This window comes from Dendropsophus ebraccatus, chromosome 8 (genome assembly GCF_027789765.1).
Source record: "Dendropsophus ebraccatus isolate aDenEbr1 chromosome 8, aDenEbr1.pat, whole genome shotgun sequence".
NCBI classification, from domain to species: domain Eukaryota; kingdom Metazoa; phylum Chordata; class Amphibia; order Anura; family Hylidae; genus Dendropsophus; species Dendropsophus ebraccatus.
Window position 1 is genome coordinate 14,821,423 of NC_091461.1, and position 27,745 is coordinate 14,849,167.

Here is a 27,745-nt window from a genome sequence, read left to right on the forward strand (position 1 = left end):
TGATTTTATAAGGGGAAAAAAAGAAGAGTTAAAATGTCAGCACTGTGTCCACAAAGCTCTGTATTAGGCTGAATTCTGTTGGATGACTGGGTCGCTCCTACCCCTCTGGTTTCAATGTTTTTGCGATGGTGGTCACCGGGTTGGGCGCCCACCGATTTTTACTTAGAGACCCACATGTATCAGGAACCTTGACGTGGTGTGTGGGCTTATGCACTTTGATCAAAATGTAACTAACTCCTGATGTTAGTAGTATATACTGCTGAAAAGGATCAGTGGTGTGTATATGGATGCGTCCATGTGTGTTTTTTCTCTTAAGAGTATCATTATATATTATTATATTACCATTTACATTCTTGTATATAGAAGCAGTATTATGGTAGTTATTTTCTTGTATATAGGGAACAGTATTATAGTAGTTATATTCTTGTATATAGGAGCAGTATTATAGTAGTTATATTCCTGTATATAGGGAGCAGTATTATAGTAGTTATATTCCTGTATATAGGAGCAGTATTATAGTAGTTATATTCCTGTATATCGGAGCAGTATTATAGTCGTTATATTCTTGTATATAGGAGCAGTATTAGGCTCGATTCACACGTTGTAAGAGTGCGGCTGTATTTGCGGCTGTAATTGTGCGGCGGTATTTTTGGTGGTTCGTGTGTATGCTTGGAAGTATAGGATATGCGGCTGCACAGTGCACACTATCTCTGAATCTACGGCCCTATCGTAAACGGACCCGTAAAAAATGAACAAGACCATTGTTTGCGGCTGAACATGCGGCCGAGGATTGACAGGCGGTCTGTACGGAGTACTTCAAAAATAGCCGGCAATGATGCCGAATGCCGATGCCTCTAATAGTTAATATATTAAATTAATCAAACACATTTTCTTTGTAATCAAGACACTTTCGTTGATCAATAATTTATTTCTAACGAATCCATCATTTTGCAATTAAATATACTGTTAAAAAAAATAGATATATAAATAAATGTATATTTATCTATATATTTATTTTTTGACAGTATATTGAATTGCACAATGATGGATTCGTTAGAAATAAATTATTGAACAACGAAACTGAATTTATTTCAACGAAAATGTGTTTTATTCATTAAATATTAATTAGTACAGGAAGCTCCATAAGCCGTTAATTCATATGCCGGCAATAGAGCTTTCTGTACTAATCATCACTTTACTTTAATGAAAACATCAAATGTTTCTTCTAATTATGTTATGACAATAGCATTATTAGAAGAAACATTTAGAATTATATGTGCGCTCAGCTGATTGGCTGTTCGGCTGAGCGCACATATAATGAGCCGGTCCGCAGTACAGTCACTTCATTGTGCTGCGGACCAGCGAAGAGGACACATCGGGGTTTGTATACAGCTCTCCCCAATCCCTCCCCAGCACTGCACCCCTCCCAGCAAGGAAGGGGGGTCACTTAACCCCTTCCTTGCTGGGATGGGTGCAGTCTGACATCAGTCTGGCCCCCAGGGGGTTAAGGGGGATGCAATACATCCTCCCTTAACCCCTTGGGGGTCAGACTGTAAGCAGCGATCTGTAAAGATGCTGCATACTGTAAGGAGCACAACACCGCTCACAATGATGGGTGTTGTGCTCCTGTTTGTGTGTTTTTTGTGTGTTTCTCCCTTTTTGTTTTTCAGATATCGGTATCCTGGGGATTACGTCGGATTCCATGGACTACGTCGATGACCAGCGTTTTTTTAATGTTTTTTTAAATAAAATGGTCAATGAGGGGTGTGGGGGTGTTTTTATTTGAATAAAAAAATTTGTAAACTTGTGTCTTGTCTTTATTTCTTTACTTTATAGACTTAGTAGTGGAAGCCATCTAATAGACGGAATCCATTACTAAGTTGGGGCCTAGTGTTAGCCGGTATAAAATGGCTAACACTAACCCCCCATTATTACCCCAGTACCCAATGCCACCAGGGGTACTGGGAAGAGCCGGGTGCCAGTGGTCCCGGAGCGTCAATATTGGCGCTCCTGGACCGGGCGGCAGCAGGCTGGTATGATTTAGGCTGGGGAGGGCCTAAACCAATGGCTCTTCCCACCCTGGTGTTACCAGGCTGCTGTCGTTTGGTTTTTAACCCGGCTGGTTATAAAAATAGGGGGGACCCTATGCGTTTTTTTTAAATTATTTATTTATTTTAAAAAAAACGCATAGGGTCCCCCCTATTTTTATAACCAGCCGGGTTAAAAACCAAACGACAGCAGCCTGGTAACACCAGGGTGGGAAGAGCCATTGGTTTAGGCCCTCCCCAGCCTAAATCATACCAGCCTGCTGCCGCCCGGTCCAGGAGCGCCAATTTTGACGCTCCGGGACCACTGGCACCCGGCTCTTCCCAGTACCCCTGGTGGCATTGGGTACTGGGGTAATAATAGGGGGTTAGTGTTAGCCATTTTATACCGGCTAACACTAGGCCCCAACTTAGTAATGGATTCCGTCTATTAGACGGCTTCCACTACTAAGTCTATAAAGTAAAGAAATAAAGACAAGACACAAGTTTACAAATTTTTTTATTCAAATAAAAACACCCCCACACCCCTCATTGACCATTTTATTAAAAAAAACATAAAAAAAACGCTGGTCATCGACGTAGTCCATGGAATCTGACGTAATCCACAGGATACCGATATCTGAAAAACAAAAAGGGAGAAACACACAAAAAACACACAAACAGGAGCACAACACCCATCATTGTGAGCGGTGTTGTGCTCCTTACAGTATGCAGCATCTTTACAGATCGCTGCTTACAGTCTGACCCCCAAGGGGTTAAGGGAGGATGTATTGCATCCCCCTTAACCCCCTGGGGGCCAGACTGATGTCAGACTGCACCCATCCCAGCAAGGAAGGGGTTAAGTGACCCCCCTTCCTTGCTGGGAGGGGTGCAGTGCTGGGGAGGGGGTGGGGAGATCTTTATACTCACCATCCGATGTCCCGATGTGTCCTCTTCGCTGGTCCGCAGCACAATGAAGTGACTGTACTGCGGACCGGCTCATTATATGTGCGCTGAGCCGATCAGCCAATCAGCTGAGCGCACATATAATTCTAAATGTTTCTTCTAATAATGCTATTGTCACAACATAATTAGAAGAAACATTTGATGTTTTCATTAAAGTAAAGTGATGATTAGTACAGAAAGCTCTATTGCCGGCATATGAATTAACGGCTTATAGAGCTTCCTGTACTAATTAATATTTAATTAAGAAAACACATTTTCGTTTAAATAAATTCAGTTTCGTTGGTCAATAATTTATTTCTAACGAATCCATCATTGTGCAATTAAATATACTGTCAAAAAATAAATATATATATAAATATACATTTATTTATATATATATTTATTTTAACAGTATATTTAATTGCAAAATGATGGATTCGTTTACATTTAATTATTGAACAATAAAAAGGACTTTATTACAAAGAAAATGTGTTTTATTAATTCAATAGATTAACCATGAGAGACATCGGCTATAGTGCAGAGGATCGCAAACCCCGGTAATAGCGATTCATGTAAACTGTTTCCCTGCTTTCCCAGATGCATCCAGAGGTGTTTGCATCACTTTCTTAAGATTTTATTTGTTATTTTTAGTTGAACCAGATTTCAAAGTAAATGACCGTATGTTTTGAGCCGCATGTCTATTTTTTCCCACGGCCGGAGTTTCATCCGCACATTTACAGCCGCATAAAAAATACAGCCGCACAGTTACAGCGTGTGAACCCAGCCTCATAGTAGTTATATTCCTGTATATAGGGAGCAGTATTATAGTAGTTATATCCTTGTATATAGGAGCAGTATTATAGTAGTTATATTCTTGTATATAGGAGCAGTATTATAGTAGTTATATTCCTGTATATAGGAGCAGTATTGTAGTAGTTATATTCTTGTATATAGGAGCAGTATTATAGTAGTTATATTCCTGTATATAGGGAGCAGTATTATAGTAGTTATATTCCTGTATATAGGAGCAGTATTATAGTAGTTTTATTCTGGTATTTAGGGGCAGTATCATAGTAGTTATATTCTTGTATATAGGAGGCAGTATTATAGTAGTTATACAGCTGGGGAAAAGGTTCTGAGTTTGCACCAAAGTCCAGTAACGTATAATGTATACCCACGAGCTAGGATATGTAGGGTGAGGATAGATAGGCTACGGTATGCAGCATAGGGGTGCAAAAAGCTATGAAAAGGTACAAGGATAATCCAAAAAAGGAGATAAAGAAGCTTGCATTCACCAAAAAACGCTGCGGTATAAGTCCGTTTTATTCCATCTTGATAGACATAGGTGGGAAGGGGAAGTGAAGGCAGGGGCATCAAGTGGCTACAGCCGTTTCACGTGACTAATCACGCATCTTCTGGCCTGGGGACTAATCACGCATCTTCTGGCCTGGGGACCAGGCCAGAAGATGCGTGATTAGTCACGTGAAACGTCTGTAGCCACTTGACGCCCCTGCCTTCACTTCCCCTCCCCACCTATGTCTATCAAGATGGAATAAAACGGACTTATACCGCAGCGTTTTTTGGGGAGTGCAAGCTTCTTTATCTCCTTTTTTGGATTATAGTAGTTATATTCTTGTATATAGGAGCAGTATTATAGTAGTTATACACGAACTGGAGAGAATGGAACGGCTGCACATCCCATCTATGGCTGATACTAATGCCGCTTGGCCTATATTAAAAATCAGAGTGTCTGTATATGAATTGATCAAGCCATATTGCCCCGTGTACCACCGCACAGGTCCTCTGGTCCACACGGGTCCCTACGCTAACTCCACACCGTGTCGGTCAGCGACCGCCAACCCCGCAAAGCGTGCACATGCAGGGGAGGGAGGCCATGGAACGGCCCTGCAACCCCAATGTCACAGGACCAGACCCAAAAAGCCCCACCAAAACCCGGCCAGCACCACCGGCGGGGAAGGCTGCCCCCAAACGACACAAGTATGGATATGGTATTACACTTACCATTGCTGCTCTCACAGAATGGGGAAGACATAGGGTCCAGACATGTGAGCACAGGCATATCCTGCCAATGTTGGTCACGTGGGTCTTATAAAGGAGTGCGAGCTGTTCAGAGGGGTTGCAGGGCCGTCCCATGGCCCCCGTTCCCTGGCTGTGCACGCCTGCGGGGGTGGTGGTCGCTGACTGGCACAGTGTGGACTTAGTGTAGAGACCCATGTGTATCAGATACCTGCACGCGGTACATGGGGCAGTGTGGCTTGATCAATTCACATACAGAATTCTGATGTTTTTTATGCAGCCGAGAGGTACTAGTATCAGCCATAGGTGTGAGGTGCAGCACTCTTTTTCTTCCCTGAACCGTATTATAGTAGTTATATTCTTGTACAGAGGGCAGTATTATAGTAGTTATATATTTGTATATAGGAGGCAGTATTATGGTAGTTACACACAGTATTAGGCTATGTTCGGACAACGTATATATATTCGTAAAATCGCGGCCACAGGGTATACGCTGGGGCCGGGATCCCTAGCGGTGCAGCAAACAACTGACATGTCAGTTTTCTGCAACCGCTATTCAGTAAATAGCAGCTGCAGAAAACCATGTCAGTGCACACTGTGGAGCGAGCGGCTCCAGCCATGCATAGCGTGCAGTGAAGAGTTCTGATGCGGGCGCGCACGGATGCGCCTGCATCAGAACCCAGCGGCCGATCTCTTACATAGTCTGCACATAGCCTTAGGCTGGGTGCAAACAAAGTATCCCAGTCAGTATTTGGTCAGCATTTTGCAACCTCAACCAGGAGTGGATTGAAAACACAGAAAGGATCTGTTCACACAATGGTGAAATTGAGTGGATGGCCGCCATATAACAGTAAATAACTGCCACTACTTCAATATAACAGCTGTTGTTTTACAATAACAGCAAATATTTGCCAATAAATGGCGGCCATCCACTCAATTTCAACATTGTGTGAGCAAAAGGCCCTATTACACGGGCCGACAGTGAGGAGCAAACAAGCGCTTTTCCACGCAGCAGGAGCGAGTGGGTGAGTCCGGCGGGGGGCACGGGGAGGTGCGAGGGGGCTGCCCAGGTGATCGCTGATCATAGGATATAGCGGCGGTCTCCTGCCGCTGCTTCCAATCCGTAGAGTGGCGGCAGCAGATCACTGCCATATAAGCCGTTTGTCTTCAACATGTTTAAAGACAAAGGACTTCAATGATCAGCCGACATGAACAATGTCGGCTGATCGTTGCCTCCTATTCCACGGGACGATTATCGACCTTAATTGTTCAGTGGAATAAGGCCTATAGCCTTTCTGTGTTTTCAATCCACTCCTGGTTTTGGTTGCAATATGAGGACCACATAACTGACTGAAATATATTGTGTGTGAACCCAGCCTTATAATGGATGGATTCCTTAAACCATGATACCCAGATTTGTGTGTGATTTGAAAAATTACAATTCCCAGCATTCCCTGGCAGTCCTTAGGATTTGTTGTTTTGCAATGAACAGAAAGTCAAACTTCCCGTAGATAGTGAGGCATTTTTGGAATACAATCGCAGCAGTGTTTTGACAAAATATATCTCCTTCCCTCGTATTCCACATTCATTTTGATTCGATTACAGTGATCTTACAATGGCCTCAAGATACAATATTTTCAACATAGAATGGTTCTTTCTGGACCATCGTAACTTGAGACCAGACTTAACATACAGTACAATGCTACAGACAGTCAGGACCTGCAGCACATGTAAACAACTAGATGATCAACCAATGAAAGTGGACATTTTGCTGATAAAATCCCAGTATTAGGCTAGGTTCACACTGTGTTTTTAGCATCCGTTTAACGGATCCGTTTTTTTTTAACGTCCAGAAAAATAGGGTCAGCAACGGTTTTTTTTATAATGGAAGTCAATGGAAAAACATATGCACACAAATGAATCCGTTTTTTGCAATCCGTTTTTCATGCGTTTTTTGCAAAAAACGGATGCGTTAAATGGACGCTGAAAATGCAGTGTGAACCTAGCTTTAGTGAAATGTATGCACTAGTTGGCTGGCTAGTAGTGATTCTCTAGAGTACAGTGTGATACTACATGTCCTGTACTGCATAGAATTTTGGACTCAACATACAATATTTTCAACATACAATGGTCGTCCTGGAACCAATAAATATCATATGTTGAGGGACCACTGTATTTCAAGCTTTGGCTTATAATAATGTATAAAAAATTACTACAAAAACTAAAAGCGCTTAGATGTTATGGTGCAGATACGTGGATTAGTGTAAGTAAATATGTGCTACGAATGTGTCCAAGTTCAAATAATCTATCCAATGAAGTAGCGTACTACGATAGGCAGTCAAGGCCTTTATGCTACCTCACTGAGATCCCATGGTTAGATTTTATATTACAGTGGTTGATGGAAAGTGCTGCAGGAAGATTTTTTTTAAACACATCGCCAGTATCAGATACCCAGGAAAGACTGAATGATTAGCAAAAGCTTCTGACAACATTATCTGCTGTCTGCACTTACTGCCCAGCTTGTTCAATATAATTATTCTTTGTCCATACAGCATGATCCCTTTTTTACCAATAACCTGCAAGACAAAACATATATAAGATTGAGTAGATCTACTACAATAAAGGTAAGTTTTATGATTACAATAATTAATTAATAATAACTACTATAATACTACCTCCTATATACAAGAATATAACTACTATAATACTGCTCCTATATACAGGAATATAACTACTATAATACTGCTCCTATATACAGGAATATAACTACTATAATACCGCCTCCTATATACAAGAATATAACTACTATAATACTGCTCCCTATGTACAAGAATATAACTACTATAATACTGCTCCCTATATACAGGAATATAACTACTATAAAAGTGCTCCTATATACAAGAATATAACTACTATAATACTGCTCCTTATATACAAGAATATAACTACTATAATACTGCTCCTATATACAGGAATATAACTATTATAATACGGTTCAGGGAAGAAAAAGATCAATTCATACACAAAATTCTGATGTGTTTTTTATTTAGCCTAGGGGCACTAGTATCAGCCATAGGTGTGAGGTGCAGCGCTCTGTTTCTTCCCTGAACCACATAACTACTATAATACTGCTCTTATATACAAGAATATAACTACTATAATACTGCTCCTATATACAAGAATATAACTACTATAATGCGGTTCAGGGAAGAAACAGAGTGCTGCACCTCACACCTATGGCTGATACTAGTGCCGCTAGGCTAAAATAAAAAACACATCAGAATTTTGTGTATGAATTGATCAAGCCATACTGCCCCATGTACCTCGTGCCGGTATCTGATACACATGGGTCCCTACACTAAGTCCACACCGTGCCAGTCAGCGGCCACCAACCCCGCAGGCACGCACAGTCAGGGAACGGGGGCCATGGGACGGCCCTGCGACCCCCATGCCACAGGACCAGACCCACAAACACCACACCAGAACCCGGCCAGCACCGCCGGCGGAGAAGGTTGCCCCCAAGCAGCACAAGTCTGGATAAGGAATTACACTCACCATAGCTGCAGCAAACAGAATGGGAAAAAAAACAGGAGGGTTAAAAACCATGTGCACTCAGGTGTCTCCTGCTAATTGCGGTCATGTGGGTCTCACCAGGAGGAGTGCAAAACACGGAGAAAAGAGAGAAACAAAATGCGGTTCAGGGAAGAAACAGAGTGCTGCACCTCACACCTATGGCTGATACTAGTGCCGCTAGGCTAAAATAAAAAACACATCAGAATTTTGTGTATGAATTGATCAAGCCATACTGCCCCATGTAGCTCGTGCCGGTATCTGATACACATGGGTCCCTACACTAAGTCCACACCGTGCCAGTCAGCAGCCACCAACCCCGCAGGCACGCACAGTCAGGGAACGGGGGCCATGGGACGGCCCTGCGACCCCCATGCCACAGGACCAGACCCACAAACACCACACCAGAACCCGGCCAGCACCGCCGGCGGAGAAGGTCGCCCCCAAGCAGCACAAGTCTGGATATGTTTTTTTATGCAGCCGAGAGGTACTAGTATCAGCCATAGGTGTGAGGTGCAGCACTCTTTTTCTTCCCTGAACCGTATTTTGTTTCTCTCTTTTCTCCGTGTTTTGCACTCCTCCTGGTGAGACCCACATGACCGCAATTAGCAGGAGACACCTGAGTGCTCATGGCTTTAATCCCTCCTGTCTGTCCCATTCTATCTTTGATAGCTATGGTGAGTGCAATACCTTATCCAGACTTGTGCTGTTTGGGGGCAGCTTCCTCCGCCGGTGGTGCTGGCTGGGTTTTGGTGTGGCATTTTTGGGTCTGGTCCTGTGGCATGGGGGTTGCAGGGCCGTTCCATGGCCTCCCTTCCCTGACTGTGCACGCCTGCGGGGGTGGTGGTCACTGACCGGCACAGTGTGGACTTAGTGTAGGGACCCATGTGTATCAGATACCTGCACGAGGTACATGGGGCAGTGTGGCTTGATCAATTCACATACAGAATTCTGATGTTTTTTTATGCAGCCGAGAGGTACTAGTATCAGCCATAGGTGTGAGGTGCAGCACTCTTTTTCTTCCCTGAAACGTATTTTGTTTCTCTCTTTTCTCCGTGTTTTGCACTCCTCCTGGTGAGACCCACATAACCGCAATTAGCAGGAGACACCTGAGTGCTCATGGCTTTAATCCCTCCTGTCTGTCCCATTCTATCTTTGATAGCTATGGTGAGTGCAATACCTTATCCAAACTTGTGCTGTTTGGGGGCAGCTTCCTCCGCCGGTGGTGCTGGCTGGGTTTTGGTGTGGCATTTTTGGGTCTGGTCCTGTGGCATGGGGGTTGCAGGGCCGTTCCATGGCCTCCCTTCCCTGACTGTGCACGCCTGCGGGGGTGGTGGTCACTGACCGGCACAGTGTGGACTTAGTGTAGGGACCCATGTGTATCAGATACCTGCACGAGGTACATGGGGCAGTGTGGCTTGATCAATTCACATACAGAATTCTGATGTTTTTTTATGCAGCCGAGAGGTACTAGTATCAGCCATAGGTGTGAGGTGCAGCACTCTTTTTCTTCCCTGAAACGTATTTTGTTTCTCTCTTTTCTCCGTGTTTTGCACTCCTCCTGGTGAGACCCACATGACCGCAATTAGCAGGAGACACCTGAGTGCTCATGGCTTTAATCCCTCCTGTCTGTCCCATTCTATCTTTGATAGCTATGGTGAGTGCAATACCTTATCCAAACTTGTGCTGTTTGGGGGCAGCTTCCTCCGCCGGTGGTGCTGGCTGGGTTTTGGTGTGGCATTTTTGGGTCTGGTCCTGTGGCATGGGGGTTGCAGGGCCGTTCCATGGCCTCCCTTCCCTGACTGTGCACGCCTGCGGGGGTGGTGGTCACTGACCGGCACAGTGTGGACTTAGTGTAGGGACCCATGTGTATCAGATACCTGCACGAGGTACATGGGGCAGTGTGGCTTGATCAATTCACATACAGAATTCTGATGTTTTTTTATGCAGCCGAGAGGTACTAGTATCAGCCATAGGTGTGAGGTGCAGCACTCTTTTTCTTCCCTGAACCATAACTACTATAATACTGCCCCTATATACAGGAATATAACTACTATAATACTGCTCTTATATACAAGAATATAACTACTATAATACTGCCTCCTATATACAGGAATATAACTACTATAATATGCACAAGCCAAAAAGACAGAAATGGCTGCACATCGCACCCATGGCTGACACGAAAGCTTGTTCAGCTACATTTAAAACCAACATCAGAAGTTAGTATATAATTTGGCCAAACCATATTGCCTCATGTACCACGTGCAGGTCTTCTGATACACATGAGTCCCTAACCAAACATCATCACTGTGCCAGTCAGCGACCACAATCCCCGCAAAACGTGCGCAAGCAGAGAAGAGGGGCCACGGAATGGCCCTGCAACCCCATTGTCACAGGACCAGACCCAAAAGGGCACCCCGAACCCCGAAGGCGCCACCGGCGGAAAAAGTGGACGCCAAGCAACACAAGTGTGAACAAGCTCTTACCTATAATACTGCTCCTATGTACAAGAATATAACTACTATAATACTGCTCCTATATACAGGAATATAACTACTATAATACTGCTCTTATATACAAGAATATAACTACTATAATAGTGCCCCCTATATACAAGAATATAACTACTATAGTACTGCTCCTATGTACAAGAATATAACTACTATCACACTACGTATATGTCCGGTCGCATATTTTTCACGGCCGGACATATACGTGTAAAACTCCAGCCGGGATTTACGCAAGTTGCGGCCGGCTACGTATGGTCCGCAAACTTACGCCCGTAATCTACGTACGCTTCCCGAGCGGCGTACGTAGCGATCCGACAGCGGTCTTTTACTTGGATATCTTCGGCTAGCCCCGGACACCCCACAGAACCTTTTGGATCGGCAAATCAAAGTGTAAAAAAGAAGAAATCACTACTACGTACGGGACCGCATGTTACGCTACGGGCATAAGTTACAGCATTTCCGTCCCAAAACAATGGTCTGGTTCATTTTTTACGGCGCCGCATACGATCCAGGCGTAAGTTCTTACGTAGTGTGAACTGTGCAGCCGTAGATCCTATACTTTCCATTGTACGCAAACTACGTAAATCTCCGGCCGCTTTTTCACGGAGCGCGATACGGCCCGAAACTTACGTAGTGTGAACCCAGCCTAATACTGTACATGGCTTTGCAGTGTTTGGAGTATGCATACAGTACTGTGTAATAAGTATTGCACTCTTACCATATAATACATAATGACACTTCCCCTGGGTCTGTTTAGGTCGCTACGACTTATAACATATTCCACTTGGATTTCAACTTTGTTCCCACATGGAATGGTTTCATTGATGGGCTCCATTTTTAGAAAGCTCTTAGTTTCACTGTAATAGGGGAGCACATACTGCTTTCTACTGACTGATTCAGCAGCGCCGGAGCTCACAGATGCCTGAAAATAAGTGAGGACATAGTAGTTACACTCCAAACGCCTAAGTAAAATAAATTGAAGAAAGGATCCAGCACTTCGGGACAGATGCAACGAATAATTTTATAGAAACGCAACAATAAAATCACCCAATGCTTTTTGATCAGTCAGATCAGTAAGACCTCCATGACCGAAATGCGTGAGCTGTATGGACTCAAAGTTTATTGTGCAGTTTCAATAAAATTATTTGTTGGGTCTATCCCGTAGTTCTTGGCCGCAGGAGAAGCAATGTCAGTGCTCGTATTCTGTGCCTTTTTCACGAAACAAGAAATCAAGAGCCCAGGCTGCACAAATGATAACAGTATTGTTCATGCAGCCAGGAAAACTGACAGCACAGATATGTATATATATTGGGGTCTGGGATATGTATATATTGGGGTCTGGGATATGTATATATTGGGGTCTGGGATATATATATATTGGGGTCTGGGATATGTATATATATTGGGGTCTGGGATATGTATAAATAGTGGTCTGGGATATGTATATATTGGGGTCTGAGATATGTATATATATTGGGGTCTGGGATATGTATGTATATTGGGGACTGGGAAATGTATGTATATTGGGGTCTGGGATATGTATATATATTGGGGTCTGGGATATGTATATATATTGGGGTCTGGGATATGTATATATATTGGGGTCTGGGATATGTATATATATTGGGGTCTGGGATATGTATATATATTGGGGTCTGGGATATGTATAAATAGAGGTCTGGGATATGTATATATTGGGGTCTGGGATATGTATATATATTGGGGTCTGGGATATGTATATATATTGGGGTCTGGGATATGTATAAATAGAGGTCTGGGATATGTATATATTGGGGTCTGAGATATGTATATATATTGGGGTCTGAGATATGTATATATATTGGGGTCTGGGATATGTATATATATATTGGGGTCTGGGATATGTATATATATTGGGGTCTGGGATATGTATATATATTGGGGTCTGAGATATGTATATATATTGGGGTCTGGGATATGTATATATATATTGGGGTCTGGGATATGTATATATATTGGGGTCTGGGATATATATATATATCATGGGTTCTGGGATATATATATATATATATATATATATATATATATATATATATATAGGGGTCTGGGCTATGTATATATTGGGGTCTGGGCTATGTATATATTGGGGTCTGGGATATGTATATATATATATTGGGGTCTGGGATATGTATATATATTGGGGTCTGGGCTATGTATATATTGGGGTCTGGGATATGTATATATTAGGGTCTGGGATATGTATATATATTGGGGTCTGGGAAATGTATGTATATTGGGGTCTGGGATATGTATATATATTGGGGTCTGGGAAATGTATATATATTGGGTTCTGGGCTATGTATATATATATATTGGGGTCTGGGATATGTATGTATATTGGGGTCTGGGAAATGTATGTATATTGGGGTCTGCTGGTATATGTATATATATTGGGGTCTGGGATATGTATATATATTGGGGTCTGGGAAATGTATATATATTGGGGTCTGGGATATGTATGTATATTGGGGTCTGGGAAATGTATGTATATTGGGGTCTGGGATATGTATATATATTGGGGTCTGGGAAATGTATATATATTGGGGTCTGGGCTATGTATATATATATATATATATATATATATATATATAGGGGTCTGGGCTATGTATATATATATATATATAGTGGTCTGGTATATGTATATATTGGGGTCTAAGATATGTATATATATTGGGGTCTGGGAAATGTATATATATTGGGGTCTGGGATATGTATATATATTGGGGTCTGGGATATGTATATATATTGGGGTCTGGGATATGTATATATATTGGGGTCTGGGATATGTATATATATTGGGGTCTGGGATATGTATAAATAGAGGTCTGGGATATGTATATATTGGGGTCTGGGATATGTATATATATTGGGGTCTGGGATATGTATATATATTGGGGTCTGGGATATGTATATATATTGGGGTCTGGGATATGTGTATATATTGGGGTCTTTGATGTGTATATATTGGGGTCTGGGATATGTATATATATTGGGGTCTGGGATATGTGTATATATTGGGGTCTTTGATGTGTATATATATTGGGGTCTTTGATGTGTATATATTGGGGTCTGGGATATGTATATATATATTGGGGTCTGAGATAATACACAGGAAGATGTGCGGCGATAAAGATACACTTTAAAGCAAGCTCTAAACAGACGATCAACCGACAGTCGTTTGCCTGGTCTCCGGCTAATTTCTAATGCTCCTGGCCAATAATCGGCCCATAAAAAGAGGCCATTAAAGTGACTCTGTACCCACAATCTGTCCCCCTCAAACCACTTGTACCTTCGGATAGCGACTTTTAATCCATGATCTGTCCTGGGTTCCGTTCGGCAGGGGATGCAATTATTGTTTTAAAAACGACTTTTAAACTTGCAGCGCTGTGCCTAACGGCCCGGGGCTTACGTTTGTATATGCATTAGGCTGGCACACCCTCTCTGTCCTTCCTCCTCACCCTCCTCATCATTAGGAATTCTCCAGGCAGATTGCCTCCTATTCCCCACCTGTGTGTATAATGAACATGGGCTGGATCATTAAGACACCTGTGCAAAGCTCAAACAGCAGTAAATGTTCCTGGAGCATTCCTAATGATGAGGAGGGTGGGGAGGAGGGAAGGAGAGGTTGTGCCAGCCTAATACATATACAAATGTAAGCCCCGGCCGTTAGGCACAGCGCTGCAGAATTGAAAGTTGTTTTTATGACAATAACTGCATCCCCTGCCGAACAGACCCCAGGACAGATCTTGGATTAAAAGCAGCTATCCAAAGGTACAAGGGGTTTGGGGGGTCAGATTGTGGGTACAGAGTAGTTTTAAGGCACAGGAGAAGCAAAAGGTCATGCTTTGTGCTGCAAACTCCGGCCCAGTAGAGGGAAGAGCAGACGTCCATGGTTGGCAATAACCAGGAGGGCAGCCAGGAGAACATACAATGAACACCGCACATTACACAGGGCTATATAGTTAGGCCGTTGTCACCCAGTGCACTTCCAGCTCAATCACATTGTGCTTGATATTTTGCTACACACACATAGGAAACGACGGCTTACATGGCAGTTCCCCTTTTAGGGTAGAAAACGTTAAAAGAAAATAAAAATTCTACTATCTCAATATCGATAAAAGAGTTGACTCAAGAAGACATTCGTTTCTCTCACTTGGATCTTGACGTGGCCGGTCCATTGTGATGTGTTCAGACTGAACTGTACTCGTCCCGTGTCATCCGTTACCCCATTTGCATTTGTAGTCCGGTTTTCAACAGTCACTTCCAGAGACACATCAGTAGGCGGGGGAATGACGTTGTACCGTCCCTGGGCTACCAGCTAAGATAGAAAAAATGTTAACACCTGGGTAATAATTATATAAAACATAGAGTGGCATTGTGGTGTCCCACCACGGGTGTTACTAGTATGTTACACCCCTTGCAAAAGTCTGTACTTCAAGTAACTGTGGTAGTGAAGTAGTACTTAAGTTTTGCCACAAGATGTCACTATAGTATGTAACTGTAGTTATGTTTTGAACAGCTGCAGATAACCAAAGGGTTATTGTTTGTTGTGATATGTACACCAATGAGGACCTTCTCTTCTTCCCCAACTCCTTTCTGTCTTTCCTTTATGTCCAGTGTAGTCTGAAGTGTAGTAGTAAACAGATGCACATGGGAGATGCAGACACCAGTTTCTTGAAAGCAGCACTTCTAAACACTATGCAGTGTTAAGCTACTCCAGGGAGAGAGAAACCCCAACCCACGCCGAGAACAAGTGGAACTGATCCGGATAGAGCAAAGTTGCTAGAAGCCTACATACTTTATCTTGCAGTGCGGGTATCACCAGGAAATCTTGGCCACTCTGCTCAACTCAGGTAACAAGGTCTGGGGCTTGTGTCACCCTCATAGGACGGGTCAACCGACACTGATGGGCAAAATGTGGTATAGCGACAAAGGTCGAAACACAGGCACAAGTAAATGTCTACTTTCAAGTCTTCAGTATTCTACTCCTCCTCCTTCTTCTTCTAAAGTTCTGGCAGAGCACATTACTACTTGGGTTGGGACACTGAACAGGTACACCAACTGCCCTAGATAATACCAACTGTGTGCCCTGGGTTGCCGCATTTTGACAAGTGTTCTGCTCCTTACAGTATGCAGCATCTTTACAGATAGCTGCTTATAGTCTAGCAGCAAAGGGGTTAAGTGAAGATGCATTGCATCCCCACTTAACCCTTTTAGTTTGCATGTAGAACAGTATGGCCCCCAGGGGGTTAGGTGAGGATGCAATGCATCCTCCCCTAACTCATTCATTTTTTACACTAAAACTTTGTTTTAGTCTAGAATTTTTCATAATCACAAGAAGTTAAAAAAACAGTTAAGTAAAAAAAACAAACTACATTATCATTATAATGAAAACATTTTAAGATGTCCTCAAAGCGATGCCTTTTCATAGCCATACGGGAAATTGGAGTGTTGAATTAGGGCCAGTTCAAACGGAGTAAAACTGGAACTCTCCGCCGCGGAATCCCGCCAGCCTCCCATAGAAAGCCAGTCTATGGGAGGGCTTGCACACCTCCTCTCTCCGCACCTCTACGCTCGGAAGAATTGACATGTCAGACCTCATTTTTACTTTGTGTGAACAGTTTTACTCCGTGTGAACTGGCCCTAATTCCAATACTGTCTAATTTGTTTAATTGTTTTTTACTAGATACGATCATAAACAGAAGCAAAGTTGGAACACTCTTCTCCTGCAACCAAGTTATAGTTTATTCAGCTAGCAAGCTAGTCATTAGATGCAGACAGATAACAGGTAGAGATGAGCGAACCTGGAGCATGCTCGAGTCCATCCGAACCCGAACGTTCAGCATTTGATTAGCGGTGGCTGCTGAACTTGGATAAAGCCCTAAGGCTATGTGGAAAACATGGATATAGTCATTGGCTGTATCCATGTTTTCCAGACAACCTTATAGCTTTATCCAAGTTCAGCAGCTTCCACTAATCAAATTCCAAACGTTCGGTTTCGGATGAACCTGGTTCGCTCATCTCTAATAACAGGCAACAGCTGTTTCACACGGCACAGCGTGCTTTTTCACAGCCCGGGCTGACTTGGTTGCAGTGGAAGAGTGCTCTGACTTTGCTTCTGTTTATGATCGTATCTTGGGGACAATCTATCCTTTGCCTTCGTGAGCACCCCTAGCAAAGGGGTTCCAGACATGGTGAGTCAGAGTGCCACGAACTAAAAGTAAAACGGACAGAAAACCCCCCCAAAAAAACAGCAAAGCGCCTGATCGGGTAGTACGCTCAGAACCACTGTAAGGCAATAATGTGACACCGATTAAAAGCTCACCTGATCAGGTTGTGTATAGCTGGTCTACAAGTGGTATGAGTGGTGCGGGGGATTTATCTCATACCAGCTTTTTTGTTTTTAACTAGTCCTAAATGTAACAGAAGAAGAAGCTGGGCCAAAAACTGCTGATCGTACAAATTTTCTCAGTTCCTTACTGAAAAAGATCTTGAAAAAGTCAATATTAGTGAAGCCTGTGGGGTTAAAGTAGATTCCTGATCACCCCACAAAATCAGGAATCTGGCTCAATATTTTTTTCTTGGGGGGGGGGCTGGGGTCTTAGACGCCTTCTTGGGTCATCATTACCACTGGAGGAGGAGGAAGAAATAAGGAACGTGGGATCTTCCTCCTCTGCCTCACTGGCTGTTTCAGTGTCAGAGGCAATAAGGGCATATGCTCTTCAACTGAAAAATTCTTATGGGCCATTTTTTATTAATAGGGGAATAGGTATGTAGTGTAAATCAAAATGTATTTATGTGTGTAGTGTAGTGTACAGTATGTATGGTGTGGGAGTAGTGATTTTATACTCTTTTAGGGTATATTCACACGGACGGGCTCGCAGCGAGATTCTCTCTGTGAGCCCGGCAGGTCCTGGCAGTTCCCATACACTACATACTTGCTGTGGTCTAAACAACCGCAGCGAGTATGTAATTATACCGCCCTTAACCCCTTCTGCTCCCCCGCTGTAAGCATACTTTACCTGTCCTTGCTGCACGGGCCCGGCGTCCTGCTCTCCCGCCCGGCCAATCAGTGGCTTCGGCTGGGCAACACACTAATTGGCCGGGCGGGAGAGCAGGACGCCGGACCCGTGCAGCAAGGACAGGTAAAGTATGCTTACAGCGGGGGAGCAGAAGGGGTTAAGGGCGGTATAATTACATACTCGCTGCGGTCGTTTAGACCGCAGCAAGTATGTAGTGTATGGGAACTGCCAGGACCTGCCGGGCTCGCAGCGAGAATCTCGCTGCCAGCCCGTCCGTGTGAATATACCCTTACTTTACTTTTTTTATGATCTGAAACTTATAAAAAGAAAAAAAAAAACCTGCCCTAAAAAATTAGCACTTGCAAACTTCTGTTGGGAAACAAATGGAGTAAAAAAAAAAGAAAAAAAAAAGAAAATAGGTAATCCAGCATTGTGTCTATAAAAGCTTTCCTTCGTTATTTTAACTCGTCCATTGCCTTTTTCCATCATCTCCTCCCCTCTCTTTCTGGTTTTCTCCTATTTAGAGTCACACACTCACCATGATCACACACTCACCGCTGATCGCTAACACAAGGCACCAGGGCACCAGGACATGTCAAAAGTTTTGATCTGTCCGGGTCTGAGCGATCAGACCTGTGCCAATTGTAAAAACAAGCTGGAAGAAGTCTGTGCTCAATGCGGTCCTCTCCCCAGTCTGTGTCAGGTGATGAGTTGTCTCATAAAGTAAGGGTAGTGTTACACGTGCCGATGGGGGCCCGATAATAACTGTAAATGAGCGCCGATCTGCTAGATTGACACTTGTTTACAGGGCCTATTACACGGCCCGACAATTGTTTAACAAGGGCTGCATGGACATTGTTACCAATGTCCTTGTAGCTCTTGCTTAAAGTGCATACATTACTTATCCATGGTCCAGGGCTCCTCTTGCGCTCTGCTTCTCCCCGAGTCCCATTCGCTGCAGCTTCAGAGCGGCCTGTCTTAGCTGACAGGCCGCTCAGCCAATCACTGGCAGCGGCGATCCCGGACAGTGATTGGCTGAGCGGCCTGTCAGCTGAGACAGGCCGCTCTGAAGCTGCAGCGAACGGGACTCGGGGAGAAGCAGAGCGCAAGAGGAGCCCTGGACCATGGATAGGTAATGTATGCACTTTGCATATAAAGAGGGATGATGGCTGACCTCAGGGAGATCAACCAAAAAACACCACAGAAACCCATCACAGGTCTTGACGTGAGTGTATTCTAGTACATTGGGAAATCAAATATGCAAAAGAACACTCCAGAGATCACCATTACAGGTCTCAACGTAGTGAGCTAGCCAGACCTTCCCTCCGGATATAGTCAGCCGCCGGCCACGCACCGCTATTACACGTAGCGATGGACAGTCGGCGCCCGACAATTATAGTTCCAAACCTATATCAACGATCCATCGGCTGATTGTTGTGTTTATTACACGGAACGATAATCAGCAGGATAGGGGCGGTTATCGTTCCGTGTAATAGGGCCCTAAGTCTTCGGAGTCCCACTCTTTCACTGACACAGAGCGGGGAATGGATCACACTTCCTGCTCGTTCTCATGATCAGAACAGGTGTGAACACACAGACCGATCAAAACTTTTGACATGTCTCTCTAACATGTCAAAAGTTTTTTAAATCAACAGTGACACTTCAAGGCTAGGGTATACAGTGATTCCTGACTGTGCAACTAGAAACTACAGTGTTGCACTGCCTGGTTCCATAACTCCATTACCCATACGGGGTTTCATTGTCATTCACAATTGTCCGGGAACCTACATTTGCAGAAAAATGAATCCTTGATGGATTTTTTGTGACTACAGGGTCCTGGGCTTTTGAGTTTCTATACAAACCCATTCACTTACATATGTTTTAGTTGTTCAACCAGGCCACATGGCCGGGAATGTACATGTAGAGCATCTTGCATGTTGGACCATATCTGAACTATATGGGGCATCTAATGGATATGGGTGTATAGGTATCCCCCTATAAGCTTACCGTTATATAATATGGAAATCCACTTTTGTAGAAATAATCTGTGTCTTCAAATCTCAGTGTTACCGTTGAAAAAAAAACAGGGACAGTTTTGTTGACAATTTCCAACATACCTATAAAAAGAGCAGAGTGTAGATTAGTGCCAAGGACGTGAAATGAGACCGATCATCGACACATAAGATATGGAGATGTTTGTCCCTCAAAATAAGCCAAAAGGATTTATATTTTAAATAGAGATGAGTGAGTAGTAAAGTACTCGAAGGCTCAAAATTGGATACGAATGCTGCGTAATGCTCGAAAATTCAATCGAATGGGGAATCCCATTGAAGTCAATGGGAGATGCATGCTCGTTTCTTGTAAACCTAAATTCTGGCTACTTGGAGGTCATAAAGTTGACGAAGACACCTCAGAAAATGATGCAAACACCTCTTGAATGAACCCGGGACAACAGGGGAAGCATGCCTGGGTGCATCTAACATTACACTACTATCACAGGTTCACACACTCCGAATACAATATAACCTCTATGCAAAGTGGAAAAAATGCAAGGACACCTTCTTTCCTCTACAATAGCATGGACAGAAAGTCAAATTGTAAGAAAAATAATTCCTGCACCCCTTTAAATCACGTAGCCTATGACAACCACAGATAGCATAGGCAAGGGGGGAAATCAAACAGCACCCACTGTAAACTGTCATTGTGTATGTGCGTGTGTGTGTGAGATGGGGTCAGACATGTTCTACACATAAAGTGGTGTGGGTTTCATGGAAACCCTGTAAAAATTGAGTTTAAGGCCTTTGAGGTGAGCCCACAATAATAATTAATTGAGTTTCAGGCCCTGGAGGTGAGCCCTCCAAAAATTAAGTTTGAGGCCCTTGAGTGAGGTGAGCCCACACTAATAAATAATTGAGTTTGAGGCCGTTGAGGTGAGTGTTGATATAATTTGAAATGTGACAATACTGCGATCCTGGTAAAACAGCAACAAGATCCTGATCCAAAGGTTTATTGGTAAAATTTTGCCCCAAACACTGATGGAGAGCCTCCTATTAATTAATTGTGCTTGAGAGCCTTGTGGTAAAGATTAATAAGAATATAGTATTCCTAAGAGGTCTGGCAATTTGAGTGAGCACACAGCTGAACTACCAAGTTGAGAACGTGTCCCAGGCATGGCACGTGTGGGAGGTGGAGGAGGGGTTGGTGGTGCAGAATAGACAGACAGCAATCTAACATATACCCATTTTTGAGGCGCTCTCATTAAACCCTTAGAAAACAAGGCCAATTTTTATTTTTGCGTTTTCGTTTTTTCCTCCTCGTGCTTAAAAGGCCATAGCGCTTGCATTTTTCACCTAGAGACCCACATGAGCCCTTATTTTTTGCGCCACTAATTGTGCAATGACAGGCTTAATTTTTGCATAAGGTATGCTGGGAAACCAGAAAAAAACTAAACAGGCGGTGAAATTGAAAATTAAATTTCGGCTGTGCCGGCTAATTGCCGCAGTCCCGGGCTGCCACGCAGCCCCCCTCTGAACCCCCCTAGTGGCGCCATGACGTACATTTACGTCATAGGTTGTCTAAGGGTTAAAAAAAAAACAGTAATATTAAAAGTAGAAATAAAATTTGGAATTGACGATTAAAAAACCACTCCGGGTTTAGGCCAATTTTGAGGAGCAGTTTCTGGGACTTTATATGGACAGTGTGTCACATCCGAGGCCGCGGCACATACCTCTCGCCGCGCCGCTGCTGCCCCATCTCCTGCTCTGTGCCGGGGTTCCTCCTCCTCCAGCTCCCTGTCAGCTCGACGGGCGCGTCCCTGTCTCCTAGGGAGCGCGCACACGGGCTCTGCTATAATTTAAAGGGTCAGTGTGCCTTTAATTGGCTGCTGCTCTGCTATAAATTGCAGCCCTGCCCCACCACAGGTGTTGGAGCCTCTGCATGCTTTCCTTAGTGTGTAGTCCTAGAGCGCCTGTATCCAGCTTGTGTATCCTAGCTGTATACTCCTGCCTGTGTATCCTGCTCTTGTATCCTGTCAAGCGGTTCCAGCCTATCTGCCTACTAGTCTCCTGCTGCACCTCGCCACCACCACTAGCAGCCAAGCCAGGGGTAGCGACCTGGGGGTTGCCTTCCGCAGCAAATCCATCCTGCATTGCGGCGGGCTCTGGTGAAGACCAGCGGCCCCTCCCTGGTGCGGCTTACGTCATCGCCAGTGGTGGCATAGGGGAACCACAACTCCAAGCCTTACACAGTGCTTTATTTAGACAATGTAATGCTTGGCTTGTTCCCAAATCTGCATGTGTCTCACCCTTATGTTGTTAATTTTTAAAAAAAAACACTCCGGAGAGTCGCTTCTGCCAACCTGGTTGCTCCTGTTTGAAAAAAGCTACTACTTCCACGGAAGGCAGAAGAGGTAGAAGTTATCATTCCCAACTTCCCAATTTAATTGAAAATAAATTAGAAGTCGTAGTGATGGCTCCCCTGCTCATATTTGCACGCTACAATATTGCAAACCACAGTCCAGTTTGTCTTCTGAGCTTTCCTTAAAAAAAATTCCAGACCAAAGAAGTCCTCCCCGAGTTCCCGGTAACTTGCCGCAAGTGGGTGCTCCGGGGAAGAGTTGCAAGACCACTTGTTACAGCAAATACGAGAACACATGCATATTCTGCAGAATTATAGGCTTTCACGTATGGCAGCTGCCTGGACGTGACAGAGTTAATTTTTTTATAAGTAGTGCAGGGTGCCAAAACTGGCCCAGCTACAATTAGAATATAACAGTAAAGAGGTCAATACAGGCGTATTCTGGAGAATTATCAGAACTGCCTGTCTGTCTAAGTAGATGATGTGCTGGTAGGCAGCCAATTAACTGTATGGTTAAACCTATATGCTGTTTAGTAGCCAAGATCTTTCCTTTAACTTGTCCTGTGACAATTAGAATGTAGGTGCAAATAGTTTTAGTGAAGCCTATTCTGCACGATTAGCAGCTGAGAATAGGTAGCTGATGTGCTGGTAGCCAGCCTTTTCACTGTATAGACAAAGGTATATGCTATGCTGTTTAGTGTATTAGCCCTAAGAAGGGCATTTGGGGTCTTGCCTGACTAAAATCCCCTAAATCCACTATCCCTACTCCAGGATCTCTCCCTCACTAGGTACTAGATGGCATCTGATGACGAGCTGTGGGAGCTGAGTTGTTATAGTTCGAGGTCACATGAGTAAGCCATCCAAACAATGTGGAGGCTGTTCTACGGCCCGTCACAGCCTCCCTGCATGGTTATTGGCTAGAAGAAAGCGCCAAGTGAGGTGGAAGGGGAGAATTGAATTTTTACCGCGTTTTCGCTCGTATACTCGATTGAAAACAAATTTATTGAATAGTGTAATATTCAATTGAATAGCTACTCGATTAAATACTACTCGCTCATCTCTCATTTTAAATTTGTCCAATAGGATAACTATAATTTATAATAAATAGAGATGAGCGAGTACTAAAATGATCGGGGGCTTGTTATTCAAGTTGAATTTTTCCCGATGCCCGGGTGCTCGTTTCGAATATGAACCCCATTGAAGTCAATGGGAGACCAAAGCTCTGCACAGGGAAGGTTGCCAGGAAACATGGTATGTTCACACAGTAAAGTAAAAACAAAACACAGCTGTAAAAATAAGTATAATACACAACTGGATTTGTGCCAGGTAGCAGCAGCTGTAAGACAAGAGCTGGAATCACTCACCTGTGTCGTCTATCACAGTTGAGATTAAGAAAACGCCGAAATTTACTAAAGAAGCATTACGGAGTTGCAAGTCATTTCCATCAACCGTTGCTTGAAAGCAGCCATCGTCATCTGTCTAGAAAAGCAAAGAGACCATGTGAGATGACAAAATTATCAATTCATGAAATCGACCTTCTGTGTAACCTAGGGCCAATGGGTTTTGTTGGTTGGGGTCTTCCTGCTGATATAGGCACATTACACATTACAGTTTATCAAATACATCAATGGGCACTTCTTGTATTCCCAATCCACGACAATTAATTTCCAGCATTTTTTGCACAAATGGCTACAGCCAATACGTCTGTGATATATTGTGTGATGCTGATCCTCATATCATCGCATCACATTCTGTTTTGCTTCAATTTGTAATGTAACCTCATTAAAATAAATATATAAAATTTCATTATATACCAATTTATCCTCTCAGCTGCCACCAATATCTATGTCAGGAACTGCAGGGCTGCCTAAGCTCTGTAGTTCCTGCTTCCCAGCTCGGATCCAATGCTATTGGTAAAGAGCAAGGTCCCTATCACGTACTTTATAGTTATTAGAATATACACAGGGGGAAGCTGCCTAACATTATTGCTGTGTGCCTACAATGAGCAGTGTTTACTGCCGGGCACACACTGATGTAACAGGCAGCTTTCCCCATGTTTTGTATATTGTAATGTATATTGTATAATGTCAAAAGCACTGGATAAGAGCAGGAGAACAGGAATTGCAGGGCTTAGATAGATCTGCAGTTCCCGACATGAACATTACTGGCAGCAGAGAGGCCTGTGCCACCCCTTACTGCTGACAATTATTCACGGACGTCTTTTGTAAATAACGGACGTTATTTCTTAGTTGTTACCACGCAGTTTTTCTTTTATTCATCGTCCTTTCACCGTCTTTACTATTAAACTCAATGGACTTTTCAATGAAAGACCCAAAGGGCAATCAGTCCACCTAAACTAGAATAACGTACCAACAGCCGTCATTGCACCAAACCGCCAAACTGCAAAACGATGGGCGTAATTTTTTTCTTTCATAAAACAGACAGACAGGAAAAAACATTGTGGGAACATAGCCAGCAGGTGTAAATTTGCACCAAAATGTACACTACCTATACCAACCCCCCCACCCCCCACAGAGGATGGTAATATCATATTACAGAGGGATTTGGAGAAGCTGGAGGCTTGGGCGGTGAAATGGCAGAAGATGTATAATGTGGATAAATGTAAGGTCATGTATTTGGGCCATAGAAATAATAAGTACAGTTATGTGCTTAATAATAAAACACTGGGTAACAATGCTACTGAAAAAGACCTGAGGTTATTGGTGGACAGTAAACTCAACTTTAGTGATCAGTGCCAGGCAGCAGCTGCCAAGGCTAATAAAATAATGGGATGCATCAAAAGAGGCCGAGATGCTTAAGATGAGAACATAGTTTTGCCTCTTTATAAATCACTAGTCAGACCACATATGGAATACTGTATACAGTTTTGGGCACCGGTATATAACTGGAGCGGGTGCAGAGGAGGGCAACAAAGGTCATTAAGCGAATGGGTGGGTTACAGTACCAGGACAGGTTATCACGCTTGGGGTTATTTACGCTAGAAACAAGACGTCTTAGGGGCGATCTGATCACAATGTACAAATATATGAATGGACAGTACAGAGATCTTTGTAGTGATCTTTTTACTCCTAGGTCTGTAACCATGACAAGGGGGCATCCTCTACGTCTAGAGGAAAGAAGATTTCATCATCAGCATCAACGTGGGTTCTTTACTGTACGAGCGGTAAGACTGTGGAACTCTCTGCCACGTGATGTTGTCATGGCCGATTCATTAAATAAGTTCAAGGGAGGCCTGGATGCTTTTCTTGAACAATACAATATCACAAGTTATGGGCATTAGATTTCCGGTGATACGCTGATCCAGGGATTATTCTCATCGCCTTTGGAGTCGGGAAGGAATCTTCTCCCTGTGATGGGGCAATTGTCATCTGTCTCATAGGGGTTTTTGCCTTCCCCTGGATTAACACAGGAGGACTTCTCCAGGTTTAACCTGATGGACTCTTGTCTTCTTTCAACCTTATTAACTATGTTACATCTACACTAGTGTAATGTGTGTGTGTCAGTGTTGTGTATGTACTGTATATGTGTTACTGGTGCCTCTGTGTGTGTTAGTGGTGTGTGTGTTTATGTATATGTGTGTGTGTCAGTATCTGTATTGTGAAACTAGTGTATGAAAGCCACCCTGTTTGATACTAGTATATCTAAGCCATGGTGTGTTATACCAGTGTAGATAACCAGTGTTAAAATTTTTTGCACAATACTCTCAAAATGTGTGCACAAAACACTGCAAATGTGGAGTTTTTTGAGCACATAGATGCAGAGTTTCCTAAGCATCGGGGTGGGGGGAGGAGTGTGGTGTTGTTTGCTTATGGGGGTGCCAGGGCACATTTTTGCCACAGGGGCCCTATGCAGCCTGTGTCCATCCCTGGTCCTAACCCTTACATTTTAAAGCCTGACCAAGGCAATGTGGCTTATTGGTGCCCCCCCCGGTATGCCCCAGCAGCCCCCTTTGCCAGAGCATCCATACCTATCATTCAAAGAAGTTAAACTGTTATACTATTATCATGTAATTGTAATGTGAACTCACCTTTCCACCAACTCTGGTGCAGATTCCGTTCTCACGCATATAAGGGTCTCGACAAAGTTCGACATATATGTTTCCTTTTACCCCTTTCCCATATGGAAATCTACAACAAAAGTTTCAAGATAAACTCATGTATAATGAGCGAACCTCGAGCATGCTCGAGTCGATCCGAACCCCAACTTTCGGCATTTGATTAGCGGTGGCTGCTGAAGTTGGATAAAGCCCTAAGGCTATGTGGAAAACATGGATATAGTCATTGGCTGTATCCATGTTTTCCAGACAACCTTAGAGCTTTATCCAAGTTCAGCAGCCCCAGCTAATCAAATACCGAACGTTCGGTTCGCTCATCTCTAGTCCAAACAAATATAGCAGTTTGTAAGCCAACATTTCTCCGTTTACCAATTCAGATTAATTATCTACATGATGAGAGATTACTATACAAAATCAAACTCTACAATGAGAAGAAACAAGGAAATACAATATGTGAAAAGAGTCCATGGAGCCTCATTTTAGAGTCTCGAAACACAGGACTAGCCAGATATCCCTCTGGGAAGGACCTAGCCAAGGGATGGCTCTTGAAAGGATACCACCAACACCATTATATTAAGTGGCCCTTTCAGTCAATATCCATCTCAGTTTACGAGTTTATGGACATGACAAGGGAAAACCACAGCCAGGTATCCATCCACAGACAGCTGTTTTGGGGTGTTGCCCCTCATCAGTGTGGAATGGAATTCTGGCTAGGTGGGAACAATACCTAGTAAAACCATATAGAAAACAGATCACTGATCTCAGGGAGACCAGCCAAAGAAAACACTGTCGGTTGCTGGTTAAAGCGCTCAATGCAGTAAAATCCTAAGTGCATTGCTCCCTGGGAAATACAATATGCAAAAAGAGTTTGTGGAGCCTCATTTAAGAATCTTGAAACACAGGACCAGACAGATTTCCCTCCAGGGAAGGACCTAGCCAAGGTCTAGCTATCTGTGGATGGATACCTGGCTTTGGTTTTCCCTTGTCATGCTGAGTAGGACATTGACAGAAAGGTCCACTTATGGTGGTTTTGGTGGTCTCCTTTTAGGAGCCATCCCTTGGCTGGGTCCTTCCCTGGAGAGATATCTGGCTAGTCCCATGTTTCGAGACTCTTAAATGAGGCTTTCCAGAATCTTTTGGCATATTTCCCAGGAGGCAATGCAC

General features: G+C 43.5%; 1 protein-coding gene across 1 annotated transcript in view; it reads right to left on the bottom strand.

Moving 5' to 3' along the window:
• The window catches only part of LOC138799972 (alpha-2-macroglobulin-like protein 1), a 55,339-nt gene that overhangs the window by 17,114 nt on the left and 10,480 nt on the right, over window positions 1-27,745 (bottom strand). Inside the window, exons 8-13 of the mRNA XM_069981778.1 lie at window positions 26,555-26,654; window positions 23,871-23,985; window positions 20,158-20,267; window positions 15,282-15,446; window positions 11,808-12,011; window positions 7,519-7,582 (exon numbers count right to left, since the gene is read on the bottom strand). Of these exons, the coding sequence (XP_069837879.1) occupies window positions 7,519-7,582; window positions 11,808-12,011; window positions 15,282-15,446; window positions 20,158-20,267; window positions 23,871-23,985; window positions 26,555-26,654 (758 nt within the window). The remainder of the gene's footprint in view (window positions 1-7,518; window positions 7,583-11,807; window positions 12,012-15,281; window positions 15,447-20,157; window positions 20,268-23,870; window positions 23,986-26,554; window positions 26,655-27,745) is intronic.